Raw genomic sequence first — 21,684 nt, 5'->3', positions numbered from 1 at the left:
TTGGCTTTTAGAAAAGACAAGATTGACAAACCTTTATCCGGACTAAGAAAAAAAGAGAGAACCTAAATACACAAAATCAGAGATGAAAAAGGAGACAATACAACTCACACTGCAGAAATTTAAAGGATCATTAGTGGCTACTGTAAGCAACTATATGCCAATAAATTGGAAAATCTAGAAGAAACAGATAAATCCCTAGGCACATACAACCTATGAAGATTGAACCATGAAGAAATCCAAACCTGAACAGACCAATAACAAGTAACAAGGTCAAAGCAGTCATAAAAAGTCTCCCAGGACTTTGCCCAGGACCTGATGTCTTCACTGCTGCATTCTACCAAACATTTAAATAACTAATACCAATCCTACTCAAACTATTCTGAAAAATACAGGAAGAGGGAATACTCCCAAACTCATACTACAAGGCCAATATTACTTTGATACCAAAACCAAACAAAGACACATCAAAAAAGAAAACTAGAGTTCAATATTACTGATGAATATTGATGCAAAAATTCTCAACAAAATATTAGCAAACCAAATTCAACAACACATTAAAAAGGATCACTCATTATGACTAAGTGGGATTTATCCCAGAGATGCAAGGATGATTCACATAAGTCCATTAATGTAATATATCATATCAACAGAATAAAGGACAAAAACGATATGATGATTTCAATTGAAATCTCAGGAGGCTGAGGCAAGAGAATCGCTTGAAATGGAAAGGCAGAGGTTGCAGTGAGCTCAGATTGCACCACTGCATTCCAGTCTGGGTGACAGAGCAAGAGTGTTTCAAAAAGAAAAGAAAACAATTTTACTTTAAATATATAATTGAATAACAGTAAAAGGAGATAAGAAAGTTAAAGAATAACAAAAATGCTGAAAAAGCATTTGATAACATTCAACATCCCTCATAACAAGAATCCTAAAAAAACTGGGTATAGAAGGAATAGCTACTATTTCTTCCTTAAAAAAGAAAAAAAACAACAATGAAACAAACCAACATTCTTTTGATCCCACTTTCAGTCACAGCCCTATCGCTTTCCTTTCCTTCCCAAAATGACATTTACTCATTTGGCATGACAGTTCCAGTTTATGCTTCATTATTAATTAATTAAATCATGGTTCAATTATTAATGGTGGCCTTTTCAAATGTGTTTTATTTTGGATTGTAAATATGTGGTTAGCTTTACCTTTTAATGTAGAACTCATTCTCTCCCATTTCTCACCTTATTTTCTCTCTTGAGCCCCACTGCAAACAGGTCTAGCCCCAATACTCCACTGAAACTGCTCTTTTCAAGGTCATCAACCATGTCCACGTTGTTAAATCTAATTGTCAATTCTCATTCCTCATCTTTTTGACCCTTGAATATCACTTGACATAGCCAATCATTCCTTCCTTCTTTAAACAATTTATTTGCTTGGTTTTAAAGGCACCACACTCTCCTGATTTTCTTTTTGTCACTCAGGAGAAACCATATATTTGCTCTAGCTGGTAGGAGGAAAGAATAAGTAAAGCTGTGTCCCTCCCTTTAAGAAAACTTCCCAGAAGTAGCACATACCTCTTTTGTTTGTCATATGGCCACCCTTAGTGGCAAGAGTCTTGGAATTGCATTATATATATACATATATATTTTAAATATACAAATTGACTTATATACACACATATAGGTATGGTAAATATACCACATATATATCACATATATGTATATACATGAAACACATATATATGTTATATGTATACACACACACACACACACACACACACACACACTTTTCCCCCAAGCAACCAGATAATAATGGGAGATTCTATAATGGAAGAAGGGGAGAAAGAATATTTGAAAACAATAACTATGGCCAGGCGCGGTGGCTCATGCCTGTAATCCCAGCACTTTGGGAGGCTGAGGCAGGCAGATCACGAGGTCAGGAGATCAAGACCATCCAGGCCAACATGGTGAAACTCCGTTTCTATTAAAAAAAAGAAAAAACAAGATTTAAAAAAATAATAGAAAACAATTTTACTGGCTGAGCATGCTGGCTCATGCCTGTAATCCCAGCACTTTGGGATGCTGAGGTAGGCAGATCACCTGACGTCAGGAGTTCAAGACCAGCCTGGCTAACATGGTGAACCCCCATCTCTACTAAAAATATAAAAATCAGCCAGGCATGGTGGTGCGCTTGGGAGGCTGAGGCAAGAGAATCGCTTGAACTGGGGAGGTGGAGGTGGCAATGAGTTGAGATTGCACCACTGCACTCCAGTCTGGGCAACAGAGCAAGACTCCATCTCAAAAAAAAAGCAAGAACACGATTTTATTTTACAAATATAATTGAATAATTTAATAATAGCAAAAGATGAGAAAGTTAAAAAATAACAAAAATGCTTAAGTCTAAGATTATTATACAGGTATCTCTTGGACTCTTTCTTCAGAAAAAATTTGAAGTATTAAATGTGTATTAAGTGGAGTGGATTGGGTCATATTTTTAGTAAATGTGATATAGTTAGTAGCTATAGCACTGTAAATATAAAAAGTTTATAAACCAAAAATTATCTGAGACAGGTTCAACCAATTTAGAAGTTTATTTTGCCAAGGTTTAGAACATGCACCCAGGAGACAGATCTGTGAATCTCTCAAAAGATGATTTTGAGGGCTTCAATATTTAAAGGGGAAAAGCATACTGCAGAAAAAGGAGGGAGGGTATGGTCACACTACTGAATCCACATGTAGCATGAGAAAAGGAGCAGGCAGGGAAATAGTAAATTATGTATTCATCTCAGGCTCAGTAAATTAGCATTTTACATAAGGTAAAGTGAACAGAGAGTAGCTACCTGTGGAGATACTTAACTTTTTTATCTGTAGCTGTCTGCTTAGGAACAGAAGAAAAGGCAGCTTCTTGCATGACTCAGTTTTCAGTTTATTTTTTTTTTCTTTTGGTATAGTGAATTAAGGTCCTGAGTTTTTATTTTCCTTTCACAAACTCATACAATTGAGAGGCATCATGCCAAGGTTCCAATACCTAAATTGGCAAAGAGAAAAAACAAATAGTACATAAACTATAGCACACTTAACTAAATATAATCTTTATCCTCCCTGGTAATTATGAGAAGTAAATTAAAAGAGCAAGATATAGAGTTATCTATCAATTTTACAAAAAAAAGTATTTGTTTGCTTTGCTATTGATGATACTCAACACTTTAAGAGTGCTTCAAAGAATATAAACTTTGTTAACCCTTAGAACAGCAATTTTTACCCTAGAAAATTAATGTCCTTGGTATCTACTTTTGGGAATGCAGTTAATCTAGTTTTGGGAATTTATCCTACAAAATTATTCTGACATGTAGACAATCTTTTGGCACAAAAATGTTCATTACAGAGTTATTTCCAATAAAGAAACATTGGGAAAATCCCAAATGATGAATAACAGAGCAACTGATAATAAATGTTGGTATATCTATTCAATGAAATATTATGCCATAATTAAGATTATATTTATAAAGAACTCATAATCACAAGGGGAAATGTTCATGATATATTATTAAGAAGAAAAAGTATTTTATGATTACATAAATATAAATGCCAGCAATTTATATAATTAGCAAATAAAAGAATGATGAGTAACACTAACCAAAGAAATACTGATAAAATATATTTAAAAGCTATTTTAGAACTAAGTAGACAATCTAAGTGATTGCACTAAAAAACAGCCTGAACCCAAAATAGAACCAAAAGTACAAGGAGGTTGTATTAGGCAAAATAATGGTCCCAAAGATGTTTATCTTCCTCCCCAAAACCTGTGAATGTTCATTACACGGCAAAAGGGACTTTGCAGACCCAATTAAGGCTGCAGACTTTATGAGAGGGAGATTATCTTGGATCATCCGAGTAATCCTAAGGGCTAATTACCCAAAGGCTAATTATAGGAGCCCTTAAAAGCAGAGGACATTCTCCAGGTAGCAGCAGAAGAGATGAGACAAAATGGGGAAATCAGAAAATTTTGAAATGTGAAAAGGACTTGACTCACTATTGCTGACTGTGAAAATGGAGGACAGGGATTCAGAGCTAAGGAATGTGGTAGCCTCTGGAAGCTGAGAATGACTCCCTTCCAGCTGAGAACTACGGCTAGCAAGGGCATGGAACCTTTGTTCTAAAACTGCAAGAAACTAATCTGGGCCTAAAACCCAAATAAGTTTGGAAGCAGGGCCACCCTAGAGCCTCCAGAAAGGAATGTAGCCTGCTGACACCTGGATTTCAGCCTTGCGTGACTAAGAAGTGGACCCAGCTGGGCCACACAGTACTAGGACCTCCAACGTGAACTGTGAAATAATAAAGTTGTGGTAATTTACTATGGCAGCAATAGAAAACTAATACAGAGAGCTGGGCAAGGTGGCATAGGCTTGTAGTTTCAGCTATACCACCCCAGAGGCTGAGGCAGAAGGAACGATTGGGCCCAGGCATTTGAAGCTGCAGTGAACCATTATTGCACCACTGCACTCCAGCCTGGGGACACGAAACTTGTCTCTAAAATAACTAACTAAATAAATAGAAATTATTTAAATGTTTATAAAAATAGAAAATACAGAGGGTGAATATTAGAAGGTCAATTTTTAAAAAATGCCATCAGTGATCTATAAGCATAAAGGAATATCTCCTTTCACAGATATTTGATCATAGAGACATCATATGCATACCCTGAAAGAACACTTAATAGTATTAGGGTTATCACCACAGAAGGGCTGGAAAAGAATAAAATAATATTGTCAAGGGCACCAAATCACTCTCTATCATATCATAATGACATGATAATCAAAGAAACTGTATGGCTATCCAAGAAGGTCTACTTGGGAAGCTAGGGGGAATTAAAAGAGGTAACTAAGAAATGGGTGATTATATATAAAGGATAAAGATTACTGAAAATATGGTGGATAGGAGGCAGGACTAACTTGCAGCTCCCTCTCAAATGGACAGAGCAGCATATGGAGACCCACGTCATGACCTTTTGCTACCACAGAAACATGCCAGGAAAGCAGAGAGAATCCACAGACCCTTTGAAGGAAGTGGCTTGCCACTACAGGCTCCGTGAGACGGCTGGAAAACTGTGAGTGCTCATAGTGTGAGAGGGGGAATGTCCGCCCCTGAAAACACATCCTCATTTGGACCTTTAGGTCCAAATCATGAGAGGATTTGACCTTACCTGGAGCTAAGACAAATTTAGAGAGCTGAGCAAAATATAGGGGACCAAATACATGGAAGCAAAACAGAGCCCACATAGCCAAAGCAAAGCTAAGCAAAAAAGAACAAATATGGAGGCATCACATTACCCAACTTCAAACTATACTACAAGGCTGTAGTTACCAAAACAGTATGGTACTGGTATAAAAAGAGGCACGCAGATCAATAGAGGAGAATAGAGAACACAGAAATAAAGCCAAATAGTTACAACCAACAGATCTTCGACAAGGCAAACAAAAACATAAAGTGGAGAAAGGACACCCTATTCAACAAATGGTGCTGGGAAAATTAGCAAACCATATGCAGAAGAATAAAACTGGATTCTTATCTCTCTGATCTTATACAAAAATCAAGATGGATCAAAGACTTAAATCTAAGACCTGAAACCATAAAAATTCTAGATGGTAACATTGGAAAAACTGTTCTAGACATTGGCTTAGGCAAAGACTTCATGACCAAGAACCCAAAACCAAATGCAACAAAAACAAAGATAAATAGTTGGAACTTCATTTAACTAAAAATCTTCTGCACAGAAAAAAAAAAAAAAAAGCAGAAAAAATAGACAACCCCAGAGTGGGAGAAAACAGTCACAATCTATACATGTGACAGAGGACTCATATTCAGAATCTACAAGGAACTGAAACAAATCAGCAAGAAAAAACAGCACCATCAATCCCATCAAAAAGTGGGCTAAGGACACGAATAGACATTTCTCAAAAGAAGATATGCAAATGGACAACAAACATATGAAAAAATGCTCAACATCATTAATGATCAGGGAAATGCCTTTTTTTTTTTTTTTGAGATAGAGTCTCACTCTGTTGCCATGCTGAAATGCAATGGTGCGATCTCAGCTTCACTACAACCTCCGACTCCCTGGTTCAAGGGATTCTCCTGCCTCAGCCTCCCAAGGAGCTGGGATTACAGGCATGTGACACCACTCCCAGCTAATTTTTGTATTTTTTAGTAGAGACAAGGTATCACCATGTTGGCCAGGATGGTCTCCATCTCCTGACCTCATGATCCGCCTGCCTCAGCCTCCCAAAGTGCTGGCATTACAGGCATAAGCCACCACACCCAGCCAACAATCAGGAAAATGCAAATCAAAATCACAATGTGATACCACCTTACTCGAGCAAGAATGGCCACAATCAAAAAATCAAAAAATAATAGATGTTGGTGTGGATGTGGTGAGAAGGGCCACTTTTACACTGATGGTGGGAATGTAAACTAGTACAACCACTATGGAAAACAGTGTGATTTCTTAAAGAACTAATAGTAAATCTACTGTTTGATCCAGCAATCCCACTACTGGGTATCTACCCAGAGGAAAAGACGTCATTATATGAAAAAAGATACTTGCAGCCAGGTGTAGTGGCTCACATTTGTAATCCCAGCACTTTGGGAGGCCAAGGCGACTGGATCTCCTGATGTTAGGAGTTCGAGACCTGCCTGGCCAACATGGTGAAACCCTGTCTCTACTAAAAACACAGAAAATTAGCCAGGCATAGTGGCAGGTGCCTGTAATCCCAGCTACTTGGGAGGGTGAGGCAGAAGAATCACTTGAACCTGGGAGGTGGAGGTTGCAGTGAGCCTTGATTGTACCATTGCACTCCAGCCTGGGCAACAAGAGCAAAATTCCATCTCAAAAAAGAAAATAAAAAGATACTTGCACATGCATGTTTCTAGCAGCACAATTTGCAATTGCAAAAGTATGGAATCAGCCTAAATGCCCATCAACCAATGAGTGGATAAAGAAAATATGGTATGTACATATTGTGAAATACTACTTAGCCATAAAAGGAACAAAACGGCATTTGCAGCAACCCAGATGGAACTGGAGACCATTATTCTAAGTGCAGTAACTCAGGAATGAAAAACCAAACATTGTATGTTCTCATTCATAAGTGGGAGCTAAGCTATGAGGACACAAAGGCATAAGAATGGACTTTGGGAATTTTGGGGGAAAGGGTGGGAAGTGAGTGAAGAATAAAAGATGACACATTAGGTACAGTGTACACTGCTCAGGTGATGGGTGCACCAAAATCTCGGAAATCTACAAAAGAACTTATCCATGTAACCAAACACCACCTGTTCCCCAAAAACCTATTGAAATAAAACATAATAATAAAGGAAGAACCAGCTAGTGGGCTTAGGTATGTGGGGTGTAGCTTTGCCTACTAACTCTGGTTAAGTCAATACAGTTAATAAAATCATTTAATTACAGATCCATAGATCACTTCTTTCCTGGGTTAGTCTCTACATGGAAATGGGCTGAGAAGAGATGGAAGTTCACTTTCCTGGTGCTGGGGGTAAGTTACCCTGGGACTGGAATAATACTGGCAGTCTAGGTTTACATCAGAGGTTGGCAGATAATGGCTCACTGCCTATTTTCGTTAATAAAGTTTACAGAACATAGCCATGCCCATTCATTTACACGTTGTCTGTGGCTGACTTCACTCTATGATAGCAGAGTTAAGTAGCTGCAACAGAAATCATATGATTCACAAAATACTTAATTTGGTCCTTTATACCAAAAAAAAAATTTGCTGACTCTGGGCCCAATACATATTGAACCTAAACACAATGAAGTAAACAGAAAGATTTATATTAAGGTGGGAAAAAAATTACCTGCAAATATACAGGATAGAGAGACCTGACTCATTAAGAAACGTGCTTGAATGGAAAAATCTTGATGGTTACAAATCAGCACAAATTATATAAGGAAGGAAAAAGTGCTTAAAAAACAAGAAAACATACTCTTAGACTACTCTAAAAGAAACAATATCTGGACCACTAGTTGCAGTTCTCCTGTATGAACCATTCTTCAATATATACTCTTGTCTCCAAACCGTTATCTGCCTAGCACCGTCTAACCAGTGGTTAATTTACGCTTACTGTCAGACTTTAGCTTAGATGTCATTTCCTCTGAAAGCCTTCTTTGATTCCCCAAGACTGGGTTAAATGGAATTACTTACTTTATCATGGCATTTAACATACCATATTGAAATTACTTCTTTATTTGTCCATCTCTTCAATTAGATGAATCCATGTAAGCAGGGATAGGTAGCTGGTATTCCAATACCAGGCCCAGTGCCTGCCACATAATAGTTTTTTTAAAAACATGTTTATTAAATGAATGCCACAACCCCATTATATTCCTTATCAGTTAGACTGCATAGTATAAGTATAGTCATGTGTCACTTAACATTGGGGATACATTCTGAGAAATGTGTCATTAGGTGATTTTGTCATTGTGTGAACATCATAGAATGTACTTACACAAACCTATGGTGTAGCCTACTACACACCTGGGCTATATGGTATAGCCCTATTGCTCCTAGGCTACAAATCTGTATAGCATGTTACTTCTGTGAATACTGTAGTCATTGCAACACAATGCTAAGTATTTATGTATCTAAATATGGAAAAGGTATAGTCAAAATTCAGTATAAAAGATTAAAAAAAAAAAAAAGTATATGCCCACATAGGACACTTACTATGAATGGATCTTGCAGAACTGGAAGTTGCTCTGGTGAGTCAGTGAGAGGTGAGTAAATGTGAAGGTCTAGGACATTACCGCATACCACTGTAGACTTCATAAACATTGTACACTTGGGCTACACTAAATTTATAAAAAATATTTTTCTTTCTTCAATAATAAATTAACCTCAGCTAACTATAACTTCTTTGCTTAGCTTACTGTAACTTTTTTACTTTATCAAGCTAACTCTTTATACCTTTTTGACTCTTGTAATAACACTTAGTTTAGAACACAAACATACAACTATGCAAGGATATTTTCTTTCCTTATGTCCTTTCTCTACACTTTTTCTACTTTTTAAATTTCTTAAAACTTTTTTGTCAGAAACAAAGACACAAACACATGTACTAGCCTCGGCATACACAAAATCAGGATTATCAGCATCACTGTCTTCCACCTCTATGTCTAGTCCTACTGGAAGGTCTTCAGGGGCAGTATCATGGAGCTGTCATCTCCGATGACAACAATGCCTTCTTCAGGAATACCTCCTGAAGGACCTGCCTGAGGCTGCTTACAGTTAAATTTTTTGTTTAGGCAGGGCACAGTAGCTCAACTCTGTAATCCCAGCACTTTGGGAGGCCAAGGCAGGTGGATTGCTTGAGCCCAGGAGTTCAAGACCAGCCCGGGCAACATCGTGAAACCTTGTCTCTTCAAAAAAATACAAAAATTAGCTGGGCATGGTGACACATGCCTGTAGTTCCAGCTACTTAGGAGGCTGAGGTGGGAGGATCACTTGAACCCAGGAAGTCAAGGTTACAGTGAGCCATGATTGTGGCAACTGCACTCTGCTCTGGGGCAACAGAGTGAGCCTGTCTCAAAAAAAAGAAGTTGTTTAATAAGTACTACACTCTAAAATAACAATAGTATAATAAATACATAAGCCATTAATGTAGTTATTTATCAAGTACTATGCACATAATTGTGCTATACTTTTTTTTCTCCTCCAGAGTAGGAAAGGAAGTTTATTTAAAAAGTCTTTAGAACAGGAAAGAAAGGAAAGTATGCTTGAAAGAAACTCAAGCAGGACACACTATAGTTTTACACCACTGGCAGCACAGTAGGTTTACACAAGCATCACCATAAACACATGAGTAATGCATTGTGCTATGATGTTAAGATGGCTAGAATGTCACTATGCGATAGGAATTTTTCAGTTCCATTATTATCTTATGGGACCACCTTTCTATAATGAGACTGTTTTTGACCAAAATGTTATTGTGCGGGACCTGTTATTCAGTTTTGGTAACTGGCAGACTTAATTCCCTGCTCAAATCTATCCCCTTCCCTACCCTCTGGTAGGCAGATACCTAGTTTTAACTGCGTTCTCTCCTCTGTGGCCACATACTCAGTAAAGAATCAGTACTCTAGCCTTTAGGGTGATTTATCTTAACCAGATGTTTCAGGCAGAAATGCAATGCATTTAAGTACAGTGACACATAAAGGGAAGTCGACTGAGCCATTATGGGGAAGGAGTTTTACTTAAAAGGAAATGTGTGAGGAAAAATAAGTTTTTTCTGCCTTTGGATGTGCCTGTGTTTAAAGAGGTTTTGTTAGAAGCTGCCTGCAACCATGAATGAGGATAAAAATTTCCTGCATTGAGGATGGCAGAGATGAAAGACACAAAGAGCTAGAGTCTGTTGCCATCAGTAAGCATCTGGAACCACCCCATCACCAAATGTTTTCTTATGTGACTAGGGTAACACTTTTAGTTGTCTTTTCCTTTACTTGTAGACAGAAGCATGCTAACTTATGTAAGTGACCACATTTTAAGAGGAACTTTAGCAAATTGGAGCACTTCTAAATGGCAAATAATGGTGAAGGCTTTGGAAACCATGTACTTTGAGGAATAAAGGATTATGGATGCAAAGCCTAGAAAAAAAGAAGACTTGGCATGAGATGTAATAGCTTTTTTGTAATATGAATAAAAAATCTAGGACCAATGTGTGGTAATAGAGAGCTACGTTAATTCACTAATAGGAGAAAAAAGGTCAAACTAGAACTACTTAAAACAGAAAGGTTTATGGGGTAGTCTGTTTTCTTGTTAAGAACTTCAGCTGTAATTTGGTGAGTCCCTGCTGTGAGCAATCTGGATTTGCTTTGGTGTGAGACTGAGCTACAGAACTTCTGTTTCCTTCCAATCCCTAAGATGCCATAATTTTATTCAACTTCGTGATATGTACTGCAATAATTGTACAAGCAGGAAGGAAAAGTACAGTTCACCCTTGAACAACATGGGTTTGAACTGCACAAGTCCACTTATATATGATTTTTTTTTTTCAACTAACAGTCAGCCCTGCATATCCACGGGTTCCATATCCACAACCAAACGAGGATATGAAACCTGGTGAATCAAAGGACCAACTCCCTCACTTGAAGATGCTTGGATTTTGGTATCTGAAGGGACCCTAGAACAAATCTCCCATGGATATGGAGGGATGATGGTAAGTATAAAATCACCAGTGCTTCAATCTCTAAAACTGGTGGCACTATAATGGCCTCTGGACATATTTATGGAACTACCCCAAAAAATCAAAATTGAAGGATACTCAGTAAAAAGTACTAAAAAGAAACTCAATTGTTCCTGAAGGCAAATAAATAAATAAATAAATAAAGAGGAGGGTAGAATTACTGTTACACATAAAAATTGCAAAGTATTAACTGGGCCCCCAATAGAACGTACAGCAAAGGATTACATATATGAATATAGTAATTCTCAAATATCTGTGCTAGGAAAAACTTAACATTTAAAATAAAGATATACTTAGCCTTAGCATGTTTTTAGATATTATACTGCAGGAACATTTTAAATTCTGGAAATTTATAGCGATAGGATATTAAAAAGTTGCTTAATTTACTCATTCTAGATCTCTCTTCAAAACTCTTCTGTCTTCATAGTTCCAATGTTTTGATTGAAAAATCTCTTGTTCAACTGCAAGAAATGGAGTAAAAATAAACTAGTGGAAAAAGCACCAAATATGGCTATCATAGCTATGCCAATTATGCTAATAAATTATAAAGGAACTATACTGAATTCAAACAAACACTAAATTGCCCCAACATTATTGGTATAATGATAAAAGTTCTCCAATAGCGATGAGAGTCCAGACTCACTTCTCATGTCAAATTGGAACAAGATTCCAATAGATATACCCTTGTGGGTATATCATTTAATGAAAAATTGAATTGTATGTGCCAGTTTTTTGTTTTTTTTTACATTAAATTGAAGAATTTCTGTATGTGCCAATTTATCTGCTTTAGGGTTTTGGTGGCGTTTTGTTTTTTTTTCCAGAGACAGAGTCTTACTGTTGCCCAGACTGGAGCTCAGTAGCACAATCATAGCTCGCTGCAGCCTTGAACTCCTGGGCTCAAGTGATCCTTCGCCTCAGCCTCCTAAGTAGCTATGACTGCAGGCCTATGCCACCATGCCCAACTAATTTTTAAAAGTTTTAGTAGTGACAAGGTCTCTCTATGCTGCCCAGGCTGAGTGCAAACTCCTGGGCTCAAGCAATCCTGTCTCAGCTTCCCACAGTGCTGGAATTTCTGGTGTGAGCCACCACAACCAACATACTTTAGGTTTTAATTCAAATGATACTTGCCAAGTGAATTCTTTATTATAGATCTTTCATAAGTGCTTAATTATTGGAATTTTGTTAAACATATTTCCTTAAACTGACTTGTTCAGTATAATTATTTTTCAAATCCCCTGCTTGGATTAACACTGTGTATCTATTTTAGTTGGAGTGGGTTTTTTTGTTCTGGAGATGGAATCCTGCTCTGTCGCCCAGGCTGAAGTGCACTGGCGTGATCTTGGCTCACTGTAACCTCTGCCTCCTGGGTTCAAGTGATTCTTCTGCCTCAGCCTCCCACATAGCTGGGATTACAGGTGCTAGCCACCACACCCAACTAATTTTTGTATTTTTAGTAGAGACTAAAAACACCATGTTGGCCAGGCTGGTCTTGAACTCCTTACCTCAAGTGATCTTCCACCTCCCAGAGTGCTGGAATTACAGGCATGAGACACTGCACCTGGACTTGGAGTGATTTTAAATATTGTGAAGGATGGACTTTCATCATACCCCTAAACATTTATTTTACCCATATCCTTCAGTGATACTTTTTAAGAAAAATTTTTTAAGATGGAGTTTCACTCTTATTGCCCAGGCTAGAGTGCAATGGCATGTTCACGGCTCACCACAACCTCTGCCTCCCTGGTTCAAGCGATTCTCCTGCCTCAGTCTCTAGGGTAGCTGGAATTACAGGCATGCGCCAACACACTCAGCTAATTTTGTATATTTAGTAGAGACGGGGTTTCTCTATGTTGGCCAGGCTGATCTCGAACTCCTGACCTCAGATGATCCGCCCGCCTAGACCTCCCAAACTGCTGGGATTACAGGCATGAGCCACCGCACCCTGCCAATACTTTTTTTTTTTGAGACAGGGCCTCACTCTGTCACCCAGGATAGAGTGCAGTGGTGTGATCTCAGCTCACTGTAACCTCTGCCTCCCTGGTTCAAGCTATTCTCGTGCCTCAGCCTCCCAAGTAGCTGGGATTACAGGCACTTGCCATTTTTTTTTTTTGTATTTTTAGTAGAGACAGGGTTTCACCATATTGGCTAGGCTGGTCTCGAACTCCTCACCTCAAATGAGCCACCTGCCTCAACTTCCCAAAGTGCTGGGATTACAGGTGTGAGCCACCATGCCAGCATAGATACTTCTGATCTTTTTCAAGATGGAGTTGCACTCTGTCGCCCAGGCTGGACCACAGTGACATGACCTCAGCTCACTGCAGCCTCTGCCTCCCGGGTTCAAGTGATTCTCCTGCCTCAGCCTCCCGAGTAGCTGAGACTACAGGTGCACACCACCACACATGGCTAATTTTTGTATTTTTAGTAGAGACGAGGTTTTACCATGTTGACCAGGCTGGTCATGAACTCCTGACCTCAAGTGATCCACCCGCCTCAGCCTCCCAAAGTGCTGGGATTATAGGTGTGAACCACTGTGCCTGATGATCTTTTCCTTATTTAAATATTTATTCATGTGTCTATTTTTCTTCAAAAAAAATTCTCATTCTTGATGACATTTTCAATTAGTATTTGAGTTCTTGTCATACAAATCAAAATGCTTCTGCTGAATGGTTGAAAGAAAGGTTCATCACCTTGCTATGTACTTTCCTATCCTTCATAATGCTCAAGTATTCCTAAACACAATGAAGAATTAAAAATAGAATGAAGACTTAAGAGAAATTCAGGTCAGTCAATGGGGTCAACAAATTAACCAATAAATTTTATAATAATACAAGAAATTTCACTTACCATTCAAATAGTATAGTTTGTAAATAAATTTCTTGATTCATGACAGCATGTTGAAAATAAAAACTAACTTATAAGTTACATAATATTACCTTTCTAAATGATTTCAGAATTTTTAAAAATTCAGATCACTCTTTTTATTAAGCAATGTTTTTTTTTTTTTCTGGGACCAAAAATTTATTGCACATGATTTATAATACTATATATAAAGCAGGAAAAACATTGAGCTTGTAATTCTTAATATGCTTCTCTAAAAGGTTTCAAATTCTCAAACCTGCTAAGATTATACAATACTGTTGACAACATATATGCTAAATTTCAGTATTTTAACATTCACATGAATTTCTTTAAAATTTACAATTGTCTAATATCTAATGGTTTATAAAAAAAATCATCATGCTTTCATTTTTGTTTCATGCTACTTTCATTTTTACACCTCAAAAAAGGCCATCTCAAGAACCCAAAATTAAAAATGTATCAAGTGGCTGGGAGCAGTGGCTCACACCTGTAATCCCAGCACTTTGGGAGACCGAGGCAGGAGGATCACCTGAGATCAGGAGTTCAAAACCAGCCTGGCCAACAAGGTGAAACTCCACCTCTACTAAAAATACAAAAATCAGCTGCACATGGTGGCATGCACCTGTAGTTTCAGCTACTCGGGAGGCTCAGGCAGGAGAACTGCTTGAACCTGGAAGGCAAAGGTTGCAGTGAGCTGAGATTGTGCCATTATACTCCAGCCTTGGTGACAGAGCAAGACTCCGTCTCAAAAAAAAAACAAAAAAAAAAATTATTGGCTGGGCGTGGCGTTTCATGCCTGAAATCTTACCATTTTGGGAGGCAGGAGTTCAATACTAGCCTGGGCAATAGAGGGAGACACCATCTCTTAAAAGAAAAAATAGCTGGGTGTGGTGGCACACACCTGTAGTCCCAGTTACATGGGAGGCTAATGGGGAAGGATTGCTTGAGTCGGGAGCTAGAAGCTACAGTGAGTTATGACTGTGCCACTACATTCCAGCCTGGGTGACAGAGCAAGGCTCTGTCTCAAAAACAAAAAAAGTATCAAGTATTAGAATTTAATAAAATTTGCATTTTAAAAACATTACTTCTTTAGTGTTTCTATATACTGTGTATCTCTAACTTTTGGTATTTTATATATTCAAAAGGAAAACTGAAACATAGCTCAAAATTTACTTTCTATAGCACTTCAAAGTTGAGACTAAAAGGGGATTGTTTGCACCTTAAGGAACTAGGCATAACTGAAATTAATTCTGAGTATTAGTCAACTTCCCAAAGAGAAACTACTTTAGCCACTACTCTTTTGGACTTACTTCCATCTGTTTAACTGAGAATACTGGCAGATCTCAACAGTCACAACATCATATGTTACAATCAAAGCTAGATGACATTCTGGCATTGTAGTACCATGAAGTGATATGCTAATTTTGTTTTGTGATAAATCAACTACAACTTCACATATTCAAAATCCAGAAGCCCACAGTATGGTAAATATTCCCACTTCACCCTCCCATCTTTTTTTCCCCTTTGGATTCAAGAAGTTTGTCCCCTTTTAATAACTACCAGCAACTACTTTTCTGTGTTCCATCTCCCTTCAATCCAACTGAAAGGAAGAATTTAATATCTGAAAAACATCCTTGATACCTCATCCATTCATTTTATTCTTTCAATAAAGTTATTGAGCACCTACTATGTGCCAGGCACTGTATGAGGCATAAAAAATACAAAGCTGAACAATGACAATCACAGAAACAAAATTCCTGTCCTCATCGAGTTTACAATCTAGTGGTTCTGACATTAATCAAACCAATACATAAAAAATTACACAAGTTAAATGCTAAGTAGAGGTAAGTGGTCAGGTGAGACGTATAACAGTGGGTCTTACTCTGTGACAGAAATTAGGGAATGCTTCCCTGAGGAAGTGATGAACTAGCTAAGATCTGAAAGACAAACAGGAATTAATTAGGCAATGGGACGGGATATTTTTTTTTTTTTTTTTTTTTTGGAGACGGAGTTTCGCTTTTGTTACCCAGGCTGGACTGCAATGGCGCGATCTCGGCTCACCGCAACCTCCACCTCCTGGGTTCAGGCAATTCTCCTGCCTCAGCCTCCTGAGTAGCTGGGATTACAGGCATGCGCCACCGTGCCCAGCTAATTTTTTGTATTTTTAGTAGACGGGGTTTCACCATGTTGACCAGGATGGTCTCGATCTCTTGACCTCGTGATCCACCCGCCTCGGCCTCCCAAAGTGCTGGGATTACAGGCGTGAGCCACCACGCCCAGCCCGGGATAGATATTTCAAGCCAAAGAAACAGCATGACAAAAGTCTTATGCTGAATGAAGCACTGTAATTCTCATTCCAAATACTTAAAGGACAATGAAGGTGTCAGTAAGTAAAACCTGGTACATAATGAGGCTAAATGGGAACAAGAATAGGTAACCTCTATTGAGTGTTTTTTAGGTGATGTGCCAGCCACTGAGACAGCAATTATTTCAATGCTTGGAAATACACTATAGATAGTGGCCCTAATATATTTAACCTATAAGGTCACATAAAATATTTTCTTTTCATCGTAAGGACAATAAAAAGCCACTGAAGTGTTTTAAGCTAGAGGTACAAGTTGGGGTAGGTGGGTTGTCTTGATTAAAATTGCACTTTAAACAAAAAGCATTCTGCCTGTAGTAGAGTGAATACAGGGAGGGCCAGAGTCGCTGCAGGAAGACCGGTTAGGAGACAACTGCAGTCATACAGACAAAAGGTGTTGATGGTAGCTTAGATTAGGGAGTGGTGAGAAGTGAAGTAGACAAATTTGAGAGATGTTTACAAGGTAAAAATGACAAGACTTGATGATGAAGTGATAAGAAGAGCAAGATGTCTTAAGATGATTTCTATGTTACCAGTTTGGGAACTAGGGTGAATGGTGGTGGCATTCACTGGGATAAGATGTCTTGATTAGACTGTAGGTTAACACAACCTTGTTAAAGAGAAAGTATAACTCCTAACTCCCCTACTGGCATGTATTAAATAAAAACCCATGAAAAAATTTAATTTTTTCCATACGTATTTGCCTTTGGTCATACACAGTCATTCTTACATGACTTAACTAGAAATAATGCTTCACCCCCAACTAGTATATATGGGGGAATTTTCAAGTTCTTTTTTTTGAGACGGAGTCTCACTCTGTCACCCAGGCTGGAGTGCAGTGGCACAATCTCAGCTCACTGCAACCTCTGCTTCCCAGATTCAAACGATTCTCCTGCCTCAGCCTCCCGATTGGCTCAGACTACAGGCGTGTGCTATCACACTCAGCTAATTTTTGTATTTTTAATAGAAATGCGGTTTCACCATGCTTGTCAGGCTGGTCTCGAACTCCTGACCTCAAGTGATCTGCCTATCTTGGCCTCCCAAAGTGCTGAGATTACATGCATGCGCCACTATGCCCAGACTCAAGTTCTAGGATAAGGTGAGAAAAGAAAAAAATTTAAAAATACCCAATGTTTTTCACATACATGAAATTAAAAACAAAGCACAGAAAGCCTACTACAAAGCTACTGTAATAAGACCTGTTAGAATGACTATTATCAAAAAGACAAAAGAGAAGTGTTGGAGAGGATGCAGAGAAAATAAAAGCTTTGTACACTATTGGCAATGTAAATTATTATAGCCATTATGGAAAACAGTACGGAGGGTCCTCAAAACATTAAAAAAATAGAACTACCATATGATCCACTATTTACGTTCAAAGGAAATTAAATCAGTATGTGAAAGACACATCTGCAATCCCATGTTCACTGCAGCATTACTCACAATAGCAAAGATAGAGAATTAATTTAACTGTCCATCAATGATTGATGGATAAAGCAAATGTAGAAAATATGCACAAAAGAATACTATTCAACATTTTTAAAAATGGAAATTCTGTCATTTCTGACAACATGGACAAATCTGGGTGTGGTGGCACACACCTGTGGTCCCAGCTACATGGGGAACCACTGTGTTAAGTGAAATAAGCCAGGCACACAAAGACAAATGCCAAATGTTACATGATCTCACTTAATGGAGTGCAAAAAAAGTTAACTTCATGGGATGGAGAGTAAAATTCCGGTTATCAGAGGCTATGGGGTTGGGGAAGCAGGAGATGTCTGTAAAAGGACACAAAACTGCAGTTAGTAAATATAAGTTCAAGAGATCTACTGTACATCAGGTGATTACAGTTAATAACAATATGTTGTATACTTGAAAACTGTTACAAAATTTTAAGTGTTCTTGCTACAAAAAAATATGTAATACGACAAACAGCTTGATTTAGCCATTCCACAATGTATACATGTTGTACACCATAAATATATAATTTTTACTTAAAAATATAGAAAACAAAAAAACTTCAAAAAACTCAGAAGTAAACAAAAAATAAAAAGTAAAGCACAATTACCATTTTCATCTCCTAATCGTTAACATGTCTCAGCTAGAGATTTTTTTTTTTTAATTCCAGAACATGACAACTTTATATCTAAATTATGTAATTTTTTAAAAAAAGAATGCTGGTAAGTCAATTATCAGGTTTTTCCTGTATTTCTCACACTGCTAAATAGTTTGGGGTTAACTTTAACAAAAATCATCCTGCTGTCTTTTAGGCAGTTTGAATAACACTAACAGGGTAACATATACCTCCTACATAGATGTGCATACACAATTTAAAGTTTTATGGTCATCTTTAAAAGATAAAAAAGATAAGAGAAAATGTGTGAATTAATGACTAAGCTATAATAAAAGCATATGACTAGGCTTTAAGTCCAAAAATCACATTACTAATTGTGATTTCAGTCAAGTTACTTGTCCTTTCTAAGCCTTAGGGAAACTTCTAACATTTGAATAATACCTCCTTCTCAGAATAGAGTGTTTAATAAATTTTAAACATCTATAAAAATAGTACTCCTTATAAATTAAAAAAAAAATCAAAATAAGCACAGAGAATGCTCAGATCATCATAATCTCTACTGTTTGTATGATTTCCTTGGGAAGACCAAATAAATTTAAAAGTAGTAAGGAAGGCATTCAGCTTCTATAACAATAAGCAATTACAATATACCACAGAAAAATTTAAATTTATATAGAATAGGTCAATCTTGAGAAACAATGTTAGCTCTGAAGAAGTTAATGTCCCATCAACCCTTCTTTTCCATAATAAACTGTTTTTGCTGAATGTATAACTAAAAATAAAATGTTCTCTTCTAAGGACATAAGCTATACATTTTAAATCTTTAATTAGACCTTTGCACATTTAATCTAAGGCTATTATATAGTTTTAGAATAACATGTCTTATTATGATATTTTGAATACCCCAAGGTAAAACATTATCAATTTGTTCTTGGCTCTATCCATAGTACCCAAAACAGTGCCTGTATATTTTAAATAATGTCAATGAAAATGGATCCTGGAGAAGGGAAGAAAAAAGGCCAGTACTGTTTTCAATAAAGCCTAAATCACTCCAAAATTTAATGTAAATGAAATATGTATTTTCCCCCCAAGCACTTAAGATATAAGGACTACTATGTATGTCATGCCAAACACGCAAAGCACCATAAAGTATCACAATGTGGTTTAAAATTTTCAAGTATCTTAAAGAAAGAGTAGTCCAGCTATTTCATCTTCTATCTTGGATATATTTAAGCATGTGAATTTTAAAATAGACACCACTTAGTTTAATTCTATCAGAAATATATTTTAAATCTCTAAAAGTCTCTGTTTCTTATCACCTATGTACTTTTATTTTATAATGCATGATTGAGATTCTTTCATGTTGATTTCAACCTTAATTCCTAACAAAATAGAATTCAAAATTCACCAACGACTCTTATTATAGAAGACTGTGTATGTGTATATATCTCTCTCTCACATAGAGCTTTATTCAAAACTAGCTTTATAAATTCAGTATGTGCAAACACCCACCTAATATGATACTATAAGAATGGTATAAAATTGTCTTATGTGCAAGGAAAAATAATTTTCCAAAAACAACTTCTTAAAGAGGAAAAATGAAGGTAAAGAAATTAATATAAATAGTACTAATCAAAATTTTTATAGTTACAAATGCTGCCAAAGTTAGCAGGATAAATTACTCTTTTACTTCTAACAATAAATGTTTAAAGGAATGTACAAGTAATGCTTTTTAAATCACTTGGCCATATACTCTAGTATTTTGCTTTTGTACAGTTTGTGCTTTTTATTTTTACATTTGTACCACCTTTTTGTTGAAAATTATAGCTTCCACTTATACAATGTACCCATTATTTAAAGTGAATTTTTTTCACATTTTCAAGATATTTAAAAGTTCAGTAGGGTGATGATTTTCCAGAGTTTTCAAACTCAACAATTATATAATTTATTAATCTGATTGGGCTTTTTACAGTAATTATAGATTTAAGTACACAATTTTAATAACATTTAAAATGTAAGCCTCTTTTCATTTTACATTAGCCATAAAAGCATTTGAATCTGTGTAAATAATAGTAAATTATTAACAAATATTGATAAATCAATTCAGCAATCTGTGTGAACACAAGAGGTTTTCCTTTTTCATTTAAAAAAAATGCCTACAATGAGATATCAAAATTAGGAAATGACATCTTTTCCTTAGGCATGTAATTACTTTACAGTATGTGTTGACTTCCCTAGATCACACCAGTTTAAAAGAGGGTTAAGCCCCCAAACACAGAACAACCAAAAGATTGTAATGCTCGTACCTAATACCTTCTAAACTAGCTTTGGAATAGTCACCACTTTATCACATTCCATTTTGTTTTATCATCTTTTCATGAAAATGAAAGTCTTCCCCTAACTGGTAACATCCAGATTATAAATATAACCTTCCTACTCCAGAGCTATAATTTGAGTTTTGACTGCCACTCCCGTTATTCAATTGTCATCTTCTTTATATGATGAAGAAGCGCATCTTTTTCCAAGTGAGCCTCTGCAAGAGCCATTTTAGCTTTAGCCAGTTCCTGTTTAAGAAATTCATTCTCTTCCATGAGCTGAAATGATAAATGGTTGGGGTGGGGATAAGATAATTTAATCATTTCAGGAAATACAGACTATACAGTATCCAAAGGCATGACACTTGGGATAGTAAAAATGTCCAATGCTGGTGAGGGTGCACTTAAGCTGAAAATTGCTTTGAGACAATATTTGGAAATATACATCAAGACTTAAAAAATGTTCCCATGCTTTGACCCAGTAATACAAAACACTAACTCCTAATTTCCAAGTCTAATAGTGACTTTGTTTCATATGAATTTTCCAGGACCTCTCTATGGCTTTAGACATTGCTGAACTACCCCTACCTTCTCAACCTCTCTCCTTTTTTGACTTTTATGTCACAGCTGTTTCATATTTATCCCTTTTAATCTATGTATGCCCTTTTCATCTTTTCTTCTACTTTTTAAAAAGTCTTAAAATTTGACATTCTGTTAGTTCCATTACTGGGTCTTCTCTTGTCATGAGTCACTTTCTTGGATGATCTCATCTACTCCCATGGCTCCAACTATCATAAATAGACTCACCTAGCACAAACCTCTCTCTTGAGC

The 21,684-nt window shown here is 36.9% G+C and overlaps 1 protein-coding gene across 3 annotated transcripts in view; it reads right to left on the bottom strand.

The window, feature by feature from the left end:
• Positions 1-15,736: 15,736 nt before the first annotated feature.
• The window catches only part of BLTP3B (bridge-like lipid transfer protein family member 3B), a 90,501-nt gene continuing 84,553 nt past the window's right edge, over positions 15,737-21,684 (bottom strand). For all 3 annotated transcript variants that reach the window (XM_012469260.3, XM_021675571.2, XM_021675572.2), the window contains one exon: positions 15,737-21,132. In XM_012469260.3, the coding sequence (XP_012324683.2) occupies positions 21,013-21,132 (120 nt within the window). In that variant the 3' untranslated portion in view covers positions 15,737-21,012. The remainder of the gene's footprint in view (positions 21,133-21,684) is intronic.

Source organism: Aotus nancymaae, unplaced genomic scaffold (assembly GCF_030222135.1).
Source record: "Aotus nancymaae isolate 86718 unplaced genomic scaffold, 86718_ANA_hifiasm-v0.15.2.pri h1tg000016l, whole genome shotgun sequence".
NCBI classification, from domain to species: domain Eukaryota; kingdom Metazoa; phylum Chordata; class Mammalia; order Primates; family Aotidae; genus Aotus; species Aotus nancymaae.
This window is presented reverse-complemented; position numbering and strand designations above follow the sequence as displayed.